Here is a 16,624-nt window from a genome sequence, read left to right as displayed (position 1 = left end):
CTCCTACAATTAAAGCTTTTTTATTTATACTTCAAGTGATAAGTGTTTTAACATATACAGCACATAAGGAGGTGTTTCATTCTCAGTGTATCTAGAATGCTCCCCTGTATTTGAAAGTGTACACTCAGATATTAACAAGGGGTCCTGGTGACACATGTTGTTCATGTCACTGACTTGGCTCTGACATGTGTACTCACTCACTCATTGATCATACACAAACTCAGAGACGTCAGGAATGACGCAGGAGTGATACTCAGATATCTGGCTTTCTAAAAGGCTGCAGACAAGAGAGTTGACTTTGGCCAAGTACTAAAGATGAAATAATAAGTAGAGCATCCTTAGTAAATACAGAGGTGTATCTGCTCAAGGTTACAGGATACGTTTTCTTAAAATCAATCACCATAGTGACATCTTAAAAATTAAACTTTTTGAGGTAGAATTTAAGTTTTCACTTCAAATGTCTGCTTCCTTTTGACCTTTTCTCCCCAGTCTTTTCAGATCCCTCTCTTCTAGATGAATTGCTCCGTAATTTCTGAATGGTCTTGTGGAGGCCTGTAATGTGAAATATACAATTTTAAGACCTTGAGTAACACATGTCTTTCTGGAGTCTGACTCCAAACACCTCTTTAAGACCCAGGGTCACACGTTTCTTTATGGGATGCTCAACCCAAATACCATATATCCCTCCCTTTTTTTTCATTGTCTTATATTTGTGTGTATATATTATCTGACTGTGGGGATTATAGATTCCTCAAAAAAAGAAAAAAAGGCCAGATCTTCTATTTCTTTGAGTCAGATCTGTTACTGCCACACTGCTAGGCACATAACATGCCTCATGGCTTTATAATACTGGGTTTGGTCCCATAGAACTGGCCTCAAATTCTGGCTCTGTCATTTCCTACCCAGCAGCCTAGGCACATCATTTAACCTCACTGAACTTTTTGTCCTTCACTGGTAAAAGTCAGGATAATAATAGTACTTAACTCTCATAGAGTTTCTGTGAAGATTGAATGAAAACAGCCCATGTAAGGCACCTAATATATAGCCCTTGACACAAAAGTACATGACAAAAACTTTAAAAATATCATGATTGCCAATTTGAGCCTGTTCAAATAAAAAGCCTCTGAAATTGACCATTTAAAATGAAGTCATTCTAGTCTGTATTAGTCATAGAAGGTACTGAAATTATTCCATAGCCCTGGCATATTGTAGGATTGCTCAGTCACTTCAGACATGTCTGACTCTTTGCAACCCCATGGAATGTAGCCTGCCAGACTCCTCTGTCCATGGGAGTCTTCAAGCAAGAATATTGGACTGGGTTGCCATGCGCTCCTCCAGGGGATCTTCCTGACCCAGGGATTGAGCCCACATCTTCTGCGTCTCCTGCATTTCAGGTGGATTCTTTACCCATTGAGCCCAGGGAAGCCCCATTGTAGGATTGTTTTAAGGTGGTTGTGTGAAATTAGATTTCTAAATCCAAAGATGCTAAGAAAGAACAAGATGCTACAAAGAACAGGGTGAGAATCTGCTTATTCATGCTTGCTCACAAAATTTAGGTGGTCGCCCATTTTCTGAATCAGTATGTGTACATATGTAAGAAATAATGTTAGATGACTTAAAGTATTTTAAATAATTGAGTGTATTCTTTTAAGATAATATTATGATGACTATGTATGTGTTAACAGTCAAGATGAAGAAGAACAAGATGGTTTTCCAGAAGTGCAGACATCACCTCTGCCATCACCGTTTCTCTCTGCCATCATAGCCGCTTTCCAGCCAGTAGCATATGATGACGAGGAGGAAGCCTGGCGCTGCCACGTGAATCAGATGCTGTCTGACACTGACGGGTCCTGTGCAGTGTTTACTTTTCACGTGTTTTCTAGGCTGTTTCAGGTCAGTAAGGTTGGAGACTTCTGAATTCGTATTACGGTTATCTGATAAAGTTACGGGGTTTTATGTAAAATCAGTATCTCAAATTTTAATATTCTCACTAGTTTCCTTTGAAGTTTTTTTTTATTTTCCTAAGATAGTGATAATTTAAATTTACACTTTGACATTGTAGCACTGCTAGGACATTATACAGTGACTAGTACAGATACTTCCCCTAAGGTAATTAGAGTAAAACTTCCAAATAACGTTTAATCAAATTCTGGAATATGCTAGGCACCTTCAGGGACACCAAAGAAATATAAAGGAGGGTTCCTGCCTTTAAGGAGCTTTCAGTCACTATCATAAGACAATCTGTCATAAAGTGTTCAATTCATTGGCACTTTCATTACTGTGTGGGGACCTTAAAATTTTTAACCAAGTCTGCTTCCATCCCTGAAAGTAATATGAGCTAACATTTATTCAGTACTCACTACATGTAAGGCACTAGGCTAAATGTTTTACAGCAAGTAATTCTTACAACAGACCTATGTAATGTATTTTTAGCATTCTGTAGCTAGGGAAACCAAGGCTGACATTTAAGTCATTATTTTCCCAACTACCTGCCACCTTTCCACCCCACCTAAGCAAAAATTTTGCACATCTTAGAAGACCCAACTCGGTACATAATTTCACTGAAGTTTTCCCAGCCTTCAGTCTTTCTCTCCTGAAAGTTCTTCAGTGCTTATTAACTTGAACACTTATTTAATTTTGTAGTTTTGCATTGCTACTTGGTTTTCTATTTATATTCTTTTCTTTCCAGAGATACAAATTTCTCCATGCGTGAGACTGTGGCTTATACTTTGTTTTAAATTTATCGTAATGACACCTAATGGTGCTGCACATATACCTGTAGGTACAGATCCAAGTATTTGTAAAGTAATTACATTGTTGGCATAGCATCTGATTCATTCCGTGTTCACTATGGTTTAGGCCTTGATGGTTTTATGTGAATGAGTATTCTTGAGTTTTGAGAAGATACTGCCCTTGGTGCATTTTGATGACTTCAGTTCAAGTCAGCAGAAGAGTAAACTTTCCAAGTAGATAGTTTATCTCCTTGGATAAACATATCCAAGGAGAGTAAACTACTTTTACTGAAAGTTTCATTTGGTAGAATTTAACTTTGGAAGATCTAATTCCTCGTGCATGTGAGGGCTTTATTTCCAGCAATATCTATCATGTACTCCTCCTCTCTTTCCTAATGAAAAAAATCTTAGGAATGGGGAGATGAATAGCATGTATCGTTAGTTTCTTTTTTCAGGAATACTATACAATAAATCTTTGATCGTTTTTTAGAAATTATCGTTTCCTAAAGAAGTGCCTAAAAATAAGGGTTTATAGATTGATTTTTAGGGTTCTGTATATATCACTACAATCATAGTTTTAAAATAGAAGGTTGCTCTCATTATAAATTATGCTTTTTTACTTAAAGATTAAGAAAGGCTTTCATATGAAATACATTTTCTTATATTTTCTCCACAGTCAATTCAAAGAAAGTTTGGGGACATAACTAATGAGGCAGTCAGCTTTCTTGGTGAGAGTCTGCAGCGCATTGGTGCCAAATTTAAAAGCTCATTGGAAGTGATGATGATGTGTTCAGAATGCCCAACAGTCTTTGTGGATGCTGAAACAGTAAGTTTTTACATGAGGCTTACTTTATCATAAAAAGTAAATTGGAATGGCATCACTCAGTAAATGGTCTTTTTTAAAGGTAATTCAGAATTTTAAAATCTAAAGGTTCATATTTTCAACTTGATTATAAATATCTAGCAAAATATAGTTCCCATGTACTAGATGCAGTGACTTGTGACTGTTTCTGATTCTGACCTCTTCCTGCCCTCACCTTTCAGAGAGTCGTGAATGGAAAAGCTAAGGAATCATGCTTAGAGATGCGTACTTTTCCCTGGTTCCTGAATCAAAGCTCACAGGAGAGGGCTAGACACATTACCACCACCCCCATCCCCCACCACCCTACCACCACCATGAAGAACCCAGAACTCCCTGGTCTTCTCCACTTGTCTCCAAGCACATTTGTAGATTATGTATTAAGACAATTAAAGAATTACGGTTTAAAAAGCTTCAAGTGTATTACTGTTAAGGTATACCCTGGTGGGACATGCCACTTTTGCCTGAGCCAGGTTTTGAAAGCATTAGAAGGCATGCTTATCCTTTCTGACATTCCTGAAACCACACCACACTCCTCTGTTTCAGTGAAAGGTCAGTCCTTAGTACAGGACAGTTGGCAGTAGGGGACGCTGGCTTAACATGGCTTGAAAATTCACTAACCCATAACCCAAAGTTTTTGGTCTCAGGATTGTGATCAGAAATGGTGATCTGGATCAATGTGTTTCTGATTTGACAGCTGATGTCCTGTGATTTGCTAGAAACATTAAAGTTCAGTGTTTTGGAGCTGCAGGAACACCTGGATACTTACAATGCCAAAAAAGAAGCAGCTGAGCAGGTCAGTCCCTTTTTACAATGTAAAAAAAAAAAAAAAAAGTAGTTACTTGTGACACTAGACATGCTAACCTGGCAGAATAGCCGAGAGGGAAACAGCACCTCTTACTACTTGCCTCAGGGTTATGCTGAGAATGGTGGGGAACTTGGAGCTGCCTGTCCAGTTAATTCCTATCTTCAGCTTTTAGAAACTGGCCTTCTAAGAGTCTTAGAACACAATGGAAAATTCGCTTTATAAAAAGCTTCTGTCTGGAGACTGTATAGCCGCTGTCAACATTGCAAGTAGGAATATAAAAGCAGTATTTCCCTGAGCAATGCATATGATATTGTGGTCCAGAAAGCCCGCCACTTGTGATGAACTGGTGATCTTTTTCCTGTGATGTGTATGTGTACATGGGCAAGCAAAGGGAGAAAGGAGCATATAGTAGACTATAGATAACTGCCTGCAAACGTTTCTCTAACTCCAGTCTGGCACTGCAAAACACAGCCAGCAGTTCTGGTCCCTGAGGGCAAATCCAGTATGCTGTTTTCAACTGGCAGGGGCAGAAAAACTTAAAGGAAAAAAATGGTTCTCGTTTACACACAAACTGCAGACAGGTATTTTTTCCCTAGGAGGCCGATCTATCTTTAGTAAGTACTAAATATCTATCACATGTAAAGGCCTATGAAGAATGAAATGTAAAACCAGGTTCTTATTCTTTAAATATTCTAGATAGGAATATTTAGTAATAGAAGTCTTTGTGCTTTATGTAAATAATTAGTAACCAAAGTAGGGATTATAGTATAAATAAAGTACTGGCAATTAAAGAGACTTCCCAAAGTCGTGTAGATCTAACAGAGAATGGATGCAACCCAAATCTATGATTTCCAAGAAGAGGTCACTTCTGACCTACAGCCAGTAAGACCAAATCATAATTTACAACAGAAGTACTGTTGCAATATAGTGGGACAAGAATGTTCGTTTCAGAAAATTGTGCTGAATCAATTAAAATACTTGTATGGAAGAGAAAAATGAATTTGATTCCTTCATAAGCAGTCATGTCACTATTTTTTATCCTATCCCTCCCTTTGCTTCCTTTCTTCTTTTCTATCAAACAACTATTTTTCATTATTCAGTTTTTGCCCATCTAATAGTTTTTTGGCTGGATGGCATCACCGACTCAATGGATGTGAATTTGAGTGAGCTCCAGGAGTTGGTGATAGACAGGGAGGCCTGGCGTGCTGTGATTCATGGCGTCACAAAGAGTCGGACACGACTGAGCGACTGAACTGAATAGTTTTTTAGTTGTATCAATACATTCTTGTATATTCCTTGAGGCTTCTAAGAATCACAAGTGAAAGCCTGGGGTATTCATCAGGACCCGCTCTCTGGGCTGGAAGCGAACAGTTTTTGTCTCCCCAGCACCATAAGACCAAAAAGCCTCTGTTTACCTTTTCAGCCTCCCAGAGGCCACTGCTGGCTTTCTTAGCCTCTCCTGCACATGATAAACACAGGAACGAATGCACCAAGGGGAGAGTGCACACGGACTGCTGGACTGCCTCCTCTGCAGCTCCCTCTTCTCCAGGATCTTGATCCTTAGGGCCTCACTACCTGTGACAGCCCTGCTTTCCCAGCCCAGTGAAACTGTAGGCCACTACTTCAGCTTCTGACCCCATGGACAGGAATGAGCAAATCCCCTAGAGTAACGCTGGAATCAAAGTAGGGCTCTCTTGATACTTTTATTTAAGTCCCTAAATATGACAGTTTGATATTTACTAATATTATCAGTTCTTTTAACTTCCTAGTTCTTTTTCAACTAGTTCTTACTGAAGTTCCATAGTTATCCTTTGAGGACAGGCCTTACATAAGCTACTCCATCACACCCAGACGCCAAATCTCTCCAGTTAATTTTTAATATTTGAGCCCTGAGTTTAAAAAAAAAAAAAATCCATGATAGGAAGACCGATTAACCTGTGAACTGGAGGTTATTCTGTACACAGACTGTCTATTGTGTTTCGAATACACTGAACAGGAAGGTGTGGACCTGTACTTTTCAGGCCAGTGTGCAGCCACAGCACAGTAGGGTTGGGCCTTGTCTTGTAACAGAATTATGTTGAATAGTGCCCCCCCATGCCATATCATAGGCATACAGTGTAAAAAAATATATTTAGTAAGAATAAGCAATTAATTTTTTTCATCAGCATACTGGACACATTGGGCTAGACTTGTGATGATGATGATGAACCATATAGGCATTCTAACATTTTTTGTGAGCGGACATTCATGTACAAATTCCATGACAGATGTCAGCTGAATTTTGCTGATAGAGAGAAATCTGCTGACTGGCTTTTGACAGTGGCTGCCAGCAGCTGTATCTCACTACAGAAGCTTAACATGTTTTTCTTCTGACCTGCTGTCAAGCACAGAGCCTAAGGGCCCAGCCAGGCTGAGGGGCCGGGATAAAAGGGACAGAAGGTCAAAGAGACTGTTTTGAAACAACCGAGACAGCTAATTTTCATTCTTTGCGTGTAGACCGTTAAGCTACAACTGAGAATTTCAAACGTCTAATAGTGAAATATTTTCAAAAATAAACAATGTAGCTCATGGTTTTTCTCAAAGTCCTAATGAAAAATGTCCTAGTTTTATATAATTTCAAATATAATTCATATTATATATTTGATAATATTATATTGTAATTTTATCATGTTTAGTCTGTCACATAAGAAAGAGCCAGAAAGGTAAAAGAGTTGATTATTAATATCAAACTGTCAAAACCTAAGTGCTTAGCTTGAAGGCTCTTAGCTTTCACTTCAGCTTAGAAATTCTGTGAGTCCAGTGTTTTTCCCCACTAAACCACAGTACCATTATTTTCTTTTTATCTGGCCAAGGAAAAGTTACCTTAAATTAATATCCATCTTTAGGACTAGCCCCTGCATAAGGAAAATCACATTTGGCTTCTGCAACCAGTATCTCTTTGGAGATAACACATTTGTTCATACATTGCTGTCCAAAAAGGAAAAAAAAAAAAAGATTTTAAATGGATTTGAGTTTCTGTTTCACTAATTAAAAGTGACACACGTCTTCTGAGAATTACACTTCTGATAAACAAACAGACCTGGTTGATTCTAAGTTGCCTTTATTAAACTGACAAGAGGGGAAGCCCACTTTTCATTTCTCCATCTTACATTAGACACAGGTCAAGTATAGGCTGTGAAGATTTCCAGTAAAATCTACAAAAATGAGTATTCTTTACTGAAATGGAGCACCACAAGTCCCTGGAATAGAAGACAGCTGATTGTGTTTCCATTAATAAACTGTCCCCAGTGTGTACTCGCCACGTAGACAGCATCCTCTGCTTCGGTTTGTTGCATACAAGTGATTCTGCTCAAGTGGAGATCAAAGCCTGTGTCTACAACCAATCCTAGAAATTCAAGTTCACTTTTTAAGATTTTTGTTCTGTATGTGCAGGCTGTTATAGTACCAGTTTCATTGTGTACTATGCAATTACTGTATTAAAATTTTACTGTTACTTATTTCTTCAGTGGTTAGACAATTGTAAGAGGACATTTGGTGCCAAAGACGACATGTATAGGATAAACACAGATGCACAAGTAAGTTTCTTATTCTCAGTTTTGCTATATTTCTTATCAGGTAAAATAATGTATATGCTCAAATGTTATTTGCTATTCCTAAAAATAAAGTGTATTTGTAACATTTTTCATTTTTGTTATCAGAACAGTCTTTGTAAATGTTAGGTTCAGTGGAATGTTGGCTTAGTAATGAAAAACTCACTTTAATAAAAATGAACGATTAGCTTGTGATTGAAACTTAATAACATTCAGTAGATAAGCTCGATGAATATCTGGATAGTCCAGGTTGACTTCTGGTTGCGTCTGCCTCTTTAAAAATTTTTTCATTCTGTGTTAGTATTCTACAGATAAATTGGTCAAGAAAGCAAACTGGAGTAATACATTCATGTTAGTCCTTCCAAAGATGAAATTCTGGTTGGATAAGTTATGGTTTTTGCTAGTAAAATTCAGTGAAAAAAACAGTAATATAGAGAAGAGTGCACATATATAACACATATATTAAATGAGGATAAAATTAAGACCTACCAATTATTTTAATAGAAGTGTAACTTTATAGGGGGAACATGCATTAATCAACTAATAGCCTCTGCATTTGACATCAGAATTCTAATCTTTTACAATGTCAGACTGTCATAAAAGTTACTGTAGTACTGTAATAAAAATTTGAAGTTTTACAAAACTGAAATGTTGAGAAAATAGCAGTATACGCTCACTAAATGTTAACTGTTAGCCAGGCATTGTGCTGAGCATTTCATATTCATTATTTCTACCCATACAATTTCATCTAGTAGATGCTATAATTATCCCCATTATGAGATAAGGATAAATAATAAGCAATCAATAAATATTTTTAAATAAGGAGAAAATATATATGCAAATTAAAATCGAGACTCAAAGAAGCTAATTTATCTAAAATCAGTAAGCAAATAGGATTAAGATTCAAACCTAGAAAGGCTGACTCCAAATCCTGGTCTGTCATAAAGAAATTGTTATGTCATCTGTGTAAAGAAAGAAACAGGGCAAGATAAGGGATTAATCTCAGACTAGAATTAGATCCTTTGGTTCTGTCTTTGCCACTATGGCTTAAACAAGGAACAGACTGCTTTTCTTATATATAAATTAGATGGTTAGACTAAGTATTTCTTGTATCCCTTCTACCTGATGACAAGGAGTTCCATCTCAGAAGTCTCTGTCAATTAAAATAGCTTGAGGTTCTCTACTGAGTAAAAAGTGAAAACTCTTTACATTTAAGCCTTCCGTTTATATCTTAGCTCTCCTTTCACATTCAGCTCCTTGAAAGGAGAGGTCTCTTTTTATGCAACATTATGTACTGTCTGTTCCTATATACCAGTATAGCCATTTGCCTAATAAGCACTCAATAAATATTAAAGATAAATGAAAGGATTGTGTATATGCAAATTTCAACATACTAAAAAGCAGTATTTTTAGAGGTACAGTGTTAACATTTTGTGTGATCTAGTAATTCAAAACTAAGAAATTAATTATGTTTATTTCCTATAATTGTGATTATTATAAACTTTATCAGTGATATCTTTTCCATTACATCCTAAAGTGGATGCTATGGATATATGTGTATGGAGTCAGTTTTATGTTAATAGAAATGAAAATATACTTAAAATTCATAGTTTCCATGCAAAACTATATGAAGTAAAACCTCAGAAATTTAGATATGCTAATGTTTGACATTGGATTGTGCTCAACTAACATTCACAGAATGACCATCCACGTAATTTATGGTAAGTAGTTCAGAGCTAAAGTTCACCTATGCTTAGCAAATCCCTTCTAAATTGATAGCAATAAATGTTATATAAACAGTGCTTCAGAGGAAACTATTTAGAAAAGCAGATTTCAAAAGGGACTTCTGAATATTTCAAAAGCAATATTTACATATGATGACTGCTGTTTTAATTAGAAGTAATTCTTCTCCTTTAATGAGACCAGGTCTAAGTTGCTGTAGATATTTTCATGTAATAACTTTTAAATATTCCATAAGCTGGATGTTTGATTCAAACCTACTTGGGTTAAATTTCTGAGGTTTAGTAAACTTCATTTGAAATGCAATTTAAAACACACAACTGCTCTCAATATTTTACCTTTTGATTCAGTGCTAATTATGGTAACTTATGATTTAAGTAGACAGCAAAGGGTAAGAAAGCCAGAACGAGCGGAGCCATGTCAGAGGTAATATTCTCATGGGCAGATACCTATTATATAAAATTATATGCCAGTTCTCTTCTGAGAAGTAGGAATAACTCATTTCTTACTGTAATTGGAAGTTTTCCACTTTAACAGAAATTTGTTACATTTAGCTTTTTTTAAGGCTATAAAAACCCAGATACATGACCACTTTCAGTAGCCAACTTCCCAACATCCCACTAGTTTGATTTTATTCTTTGTAGCTTTTGCATAAGAAATAAACTTTAGCCTAAATGTAATTTAGCTGTTATTTGGCAAAGAGTGAAAAACACCCTGGATTGTTATAGAAATGTCTAAAAAACTTTATTCTGGAAATGGCATCATAAATTTTTCTTGGGGTGTAATTAAATGTTCTTCAGTTTGCCTGGGACATCTGTGACCCTAGTTAAAATGATTTCTTACACTAATTCTTGGTCTTTTTTTTCCTTTGTATTTTTTGTGACCCGATCACCTTCTTGCTTAGCAAATGGAAATTCTAGCAGTAAGTGACCTGTCTTAATTTATAGACTACTTATCCATGTCAGACAAACTGGTTTCATTTGCCATTTGTGACCTAGCAATGTTTTATCATGGACTGCTTTAAGAGTAGTGTGTGCTTTAGTTCTGCATAGCCCTAATCCATGAAATGTTTTAGTCCTACAGAGATAATGAGGTTTTATAATTAATATGTACAACCAGCAGTTGCCTTTTTACACATCTCTAATGAATCTCCTTTTAAATTTCTTAATTTTAATAATCCAAGTGCATTTTTTAATTTGCCTTGTTTCAGTGAGATTATAAAATTGTTTTTTTTTTTTTTTAGAAAAAGGAATTAATTTAAAAAGCAAATTATTCTTACTTTTTAGATGAGAGGTTATCCAGTTTTACTTTTTGCTTTATCAAGCACTTGTTGATAAATGCAATGAGATGTATATCTCAATGTAGCAAGAGTATATGAATGTGTAAATTATTTTCATTATGAAGTTTTAAGTTCTAGTGAATCCTTTTTAAAGCATTCTATTTATTGCCTGCTAAAAAATTCTATTTGTCTAATGTGAAAATGTATCACACTAAAAATGAACTATGTAACCAATAATCTTAAAATTTTTATTTTAATCCCAGTCTTCAGAGCATCTTTCATCTGTGTTTCGTCAACTTCATACCATATTAACTTGCTTACTGCAGAAAGATAAATCTCAGAACAATTTAAAATAATTATTTACTTATAAATTTTTATTGGAACTTTGTTGTCTCATCAAATATGAAAAATAACACCTAAATTTAACATGGTATTATTTATTTCTAGGAACTGGAGCTCTGTCGAAGGTTATACAAATTGCATTTTCAACTGCTGCTTCTGTTCCAAGCCTACTGTAAACTTATCAACCAAGTCAACACAATAAAAAATGAAGCAGAGGTAAATATTCACTTGTACTAGGCATTAGTAACTGATCGTACAAAATTAAAATACACTCATACTTATTTGCTTGCAGGAGTGCTAAGGTCGAAAGTCACTTATGGAGAGTGGCTAGTGGGTCTTTTTTCCCCCCGTAGTTAAGTATTATCAGTTTTTGAAATGATGTGCTATTTTAGGACCAGTTAGTAAATCTAAAAGCAGATATCCAACGATCTTAAAAGTTTTGAGACCTTAAAGTTCGCAATAGCAGCAATAGATCATCTGTAATCAAAAATCAAGTGAAGCACATCAATACAATAAAGACAAAATTGTATTATGAAACCCCCTAACATCTTGTCCATGTAGTATTTCTATACTTCTAGTAACTCACACAAAAATAAACACGTCAAGAACACTGCGAGTATTAGAAATCATAGCATGAACAGATTCAAAGGTAGGCGCTTTAGAATCTTTCCCTCTTGCCAACCACTGGTACCAGAACTATCACCAAGGGAATCACTGCATTTTCTAAATTTACTTAAAAAAAAAAAAAAAACATACATACCGGTTTATATAAAATACCTTGGAGAAATAGCCCTTTAAAATATAAAGACATCTAATTACTGTTAATTTTTTTTCAAGATCCTCCCAGAATTCCAGGCCTTATGTTACAAAACAATAATATAAATGTATTTTTACTATCCAAGATGAAGTATGTATAACATGTTATCACATGTTAAAATATAGACCAATATAAACAACCTATTGTTTTACTTATTACAATGTATTAATAACATTTATTACACTTAAGATAACCTGTTGTTTTATCAAGAGTATCTAAAGACTATTCTTTGGCACCTGAAATTATTCCAGCTGAATAGAGAATTTGAAATATTAACTGTCCTAAGTTTAACAACTGAAAATAATCTTGAAGAGAAAATATTAACCATCATCAGATGTACTTTCACAGCTAAGTAAGTACTCAGTATTGTTACTGAATGTACAAATTTGATCCTTTTAAGGTATATTTCTTTCTTTTAGGTCTTCAACATGTCAGAGGAACTTGCCCAGTTGGAAAGTATCCTCAAAGAAGCCGAGTCTGCCTCAGAAAACGAAGAAATTGACATTTCCAAAGCTGCACAAACTACTATAGAAACTGCCATTCATTCTTTAATTGAAACTTTGAAAAATAAGGAATTTATATCAGCTGTAGCACAAGTCAAAGCTTTCAGGTAAAATGTGAAGGGATTTATAGGAGATGCCTTTATACCTAACTGGAAATTTATGATGGGGTTTGGGTTTTCAACTTGATGTCTCAATCTTTGTGAAAGGAAAACATGACCTAATTTTGTACACTTATCAATGCAATGACACCAATTTTAGATTTTGTTCATTCTCTGTGCTACTTTCAGTAGTATTTGTTAAAATGTTAAAACAGATCCTCAGTGATTCATAAGGAAATTACTTTTTTTGTTAAGTATTAACCTAAAAGTACTTAATCTGGAATGATTGCTGTGACTCTCAGGACTTACAAATACTGTGTGCTTTCAGATCTCTCTGGCCCAATGACATCTTTGGCAGCTGTGAAGACGCCCCTGTCCAGACGCTGTTACACATCTATTTCCACCACCAGACGCTGGGCCAGACGGGAAGCTTTGCAGTCATAGGCTCTGACCTGGACATGTCAGAAGCCAACTACAAACTGATGGAACTTAACCTAGAAATAAGAGAGTCTCTACGCACGGTGCAATCATACCAACTCCTCGCACAGGCCAAACCAATTGGAAATTTGGCGAGCACTGGATTTTGAGAAACTTCAGGCATTCAGGAAAAGACTGAACTGAAGATGATTAAGAATATTAACAAGCACCTTTTATGGACCCTTGCAGTTCACTGACGACTTTTTCTGGCAGCATCCACAACCCCAGTGTAACTAATGTCAAACTTTCTCAAGGTAAAAAAGAATGTCAGAACCATATCTGAAGGGGAAAAAACTAATCATCTTAACAGCTGCCAATACCTCCCACAATAAGCGTATAAAGAAAGAATTTTTTAAATGACTTTACCTACGTGAAAAGAAAAGGGCTAAAAGTGATGCATACAAATACAATACTTTCTGGAGAAAGAAAAGAACTCTAAGAATGTCTGCAATAATGGCCTCTAATACTGAGACATTGGAAAGCAGGTAAAATGAGGCTGAAATCGAGGCTGGTTCATTTTAGCTGAAGACCTGCAGACCTGCTTGGGTTTCTAGCAGTCACAAGCATAATCAACAACTGATGCTTAGTCATCTACATGAAGAACATTCATTCGGATAGATAGACACAGAAAGACTTATTTGCAAAAACCATTGATTTTTTTTTTTCCAATATGTGGGATAAGGGCGTGAGTGTTTTGTTCTTTTGGTCTGTATAAGGAATTGTGTGTGTGTGTGTGAGCTGAGATGTGTGCATATGTGATAGTCATATTTTTAAGGTATGGGTGTTTGGTGATAACGTCTCAGAGCATGCCTAAAAGAGCACTGCAAGATTATTTTTGAAAAAATTTATTTTATTAGATCTAACTCTTCATAGTGTGTAAATGTTAGGACATTTTAATAATATTTTAAAACTGGGCTTTCCCAGTATTTCAAAAAGAAATAATATATCTGTTAACGTTATTGGAATGCTGCTCAGTTCTCTGATCAGTGCTTATGTTACAATTGTTGATAACTAACCAAAGTAGATGCCTGCGGAGACTTTAAAATGTATAATAAAGATGTATGCTGCCCGTCAGCGCTTCTCATTAGAAAAGTTAACTTATTTTACTCCATAATTATTATAGAAACTGTATAGATTAAAACTGGTATTTTCTTGTACATTTGTGCAATGCACTGTTATACAAGAAGAGGTGTACAAAGCTAAAGAAAAAAACTGTGGTCATTGATGGTAGAATATGTGACTTGCAGGCACTGAAAGTCTGCAGAATTCAAGGAGAGAGATGCACATGCATTTGTGTGTATTTGCAGGACGCACATGTTTCACCCTTAAGGAACCCGGGGCTACGGGGCAAGATGAAAGGAAGCCTGAAGACTGACTTAACCAAAACATGCAATACACTTATTCACTGTCCAGGTTTGCAGCATAACATGGACTGGATTTCTGTCCTTTTTTTAAAATAGCATTTTGTAAAAGAAATGAATGTAGTCCCACAAATTCCTCTGATTTGAAAGGAACACCTTGTATTTTTTATATGCATCTCTTATCCACTGTGACTTTCCTTTTAAACTGGGCTCTGGGATTCCAGAGTTTAGAATGTAGAAATGAAATGCTTAGCTTTGCCTTTTCTTGGCGGTGCGGACCCTGCCAGAAATGTAATTATGCTCAAGTGCATTAACTGAGGGCACCGCGCACGCCACTGGACTGCTGACTAGAGTTATGTTACCTATAAAATTCTGTAACTGGTCACAGCACATTCATAATCACTGTATTTTTTGACCCTGATAAAAACAATTATTTTGATGGTGTTCTGGTACTGTAAATGGTGTCCTTTAAATTATTTAATGACTTCTGGGTGTGGGGCAGGAAGAGAGCAGTGGTGTCTGGAGACACACCACACTTTACATCCTATCTCACCATCCCCTATTTTTCTCACCCTCCTTATATCCTTTTTGTTAAAATAAAAAGCATTGTAGCTATTGGTCTGTGTTGTATTTTAAGAAAGGATGAATGATTATAGTCTGCCTCATTAAGGAACTTTTCAAATGTTGCCTTGACTATTTCTTAAAAAAAAATTGTCCTTCAAAAGGGGAGAACACATTGAGTTCAACTGACTAATTACTCAAACCTTCCATACATTTGAAATTTCCCTTTCCTATTCATATGTAACTAAGTCTATTAATAATGTAATAAAGATGAATACACCTACAGAAAGCAAGATGCAGATATAAAATCATTAGGATTTCCCTCTGCAAGTCAGATTTTCTTAAAACCTATACTTGGATGCTCCTTGTCCTCTGGATCCAAAGTGTACATTCATTAACAAAATATATCAAATGCCTAATTTATTAAACACCTTATTTAGTTTCAATCAGAGCCCAGTTTTTGTTCATTTACACCCTTTTTCTTTTGCCTGCTAAATTTATCATTTTTAAATAGTAAGTCTGTACAATAACATGAGATACTGTGGTTTCTCCAAAGGTTTACATGATTTAGAACATATTTTTACTTTTAGTAATGTAAGATGGGGAGGGTGTGGTGTCCCCCGCCCCAACAACTATCCATCCTAAATTCAGAAAACAGTTACACAGTCTCGGGATACTCACCAGAGCCAGAGTGAGCATCCCTCCTTTTGGTCTCCAAGAACTGCTTATCCACCAGCATAATCTATACAAGAGATAAGAATCGACATCAATATAGTTGTACTTTATGGCATTTTTAAATTTTCAAAATTTCAAAACTGTCACTTTAGCAAATGTAAGAAATATGAACAAAACTAGAATCACTTCCCTTGATACCCAGAGAGCATTCTGGGTTATTTCCCTCTGGCCTCTCAGTCTCTCACTCAGAAAAATCACGTAAATCTCTAATTATACATACAGTTTGATAGTGCTTCATTGCCAGAATGTTCTGACCATAACTCTCATCACGAGTTCTTATACCACTTTGTTCAGTTTCTGAATGGCCACTAAGTAAAACATACTCTGATCCTGGCTTTGCTCAACTGTAAAATACGGTTAACTGTGCTGTTGGGAAAATTAATGGCAATGTTAAGCCTAAAGAATGATTAATAGCCATATTAATAACCACTGAATTTGTCCTAGGGCTCACTGTAGGGCTCATTTCTATTGTTCCTCATTTGTTCATCAGATGCTTAGAGTAAATATGTACCTCTTGCATGCCATGTAAGTCAGATTGGTTTCCTATCCCTGTACCTACCAGTGACCTCATGATGAGTTAATAGCATTAACACAAAACTGACCACCTTCACCCACACCCTATGGTCCTCCTCCTGCATTTCTCTTCGGCCCCACCGCCATTTGTTCTTTGCAAGACTCCTTATGGGTTTATGAGCACACGTGGTATTGCCAGAGTGGTTATT

At 36.0% G+C, this 16,624-nt stretch overlaps 1 protein-coding gene across 6 annotated transcripts in view; it reads left to right on the top strand.

Moving 5' to 3' along the window:
• Window positions 1-15,613, top strand: part of FRYL (FRY like transcription coactivator) — a 263,407-nt gene extending 247,794 nt beyond the window's left edge. For 4 of the 6 annotated variants that reach the window (XM_040238172.1, XM_040238170.1, XM_040238168.1 and 1 more), the window contains 8 exons: window positions 1,686-1,893; window positions 3,409-3,558; window positions 4,289-4,387; window positions 7,906-7,974; window positions 10,634-10,651; window positions 11,456-11,566; window positions 12,587-12,777; window positions 13,097-15,613. In XM_040238172.1, coding sequence (XP_040094106.1) covers window positions 1,686-1,893; window positions 3,409-3,558; window positions 4,289-4,387; window positions 7,906-7,974; window positions 10,634-10,651; window positions 11,456-11,566; window positions 12,587-12,777; window positions 13,097-13,355 — 1,105 coding nt within the window. In that variant the 3' untranslated portion in view covers window positions 13,356-15,613. The remainder of the gene's footprint in view (window positions 1-1,685; window positions 1,894-3,408; window positions 3,559-4,288; window positions 4,388-7,905; window positions 7,975-10,633; window positions 10,652-11,455; window positions 11,567-12,586; window positions 12,778-13,096) is intronic. The other 2 variants (XM_040238171.1, XM_040238169.1) reach the window with 1 other exon arrangement.
• Window positions 15,614-16,624: the final 1,011 nt, after the last annotated feature.

The sequence above is a fragment of the Oryx dammah genome, unplaced genomic scaffold (genome assembly GCF_014754425.2).
Source record: "Oryx dammah isolate SB20612 unplaced genomic scaffold, SCBI_Odam_1.1 HiC_scaffold_3, whole genome shotgun sequence".
NCBI classification, from domain to species: domain Eukaryota; kingdom Metazoa; phylum Chordata; class Mammalia; order Artiodactyla; family Bovidae; genus Oryx; species Oryx dammah.
Note: the sequence above shows the minus strand (reverse complement) of the source record. Positions and strands in the feature narration are given on the sequence as shown.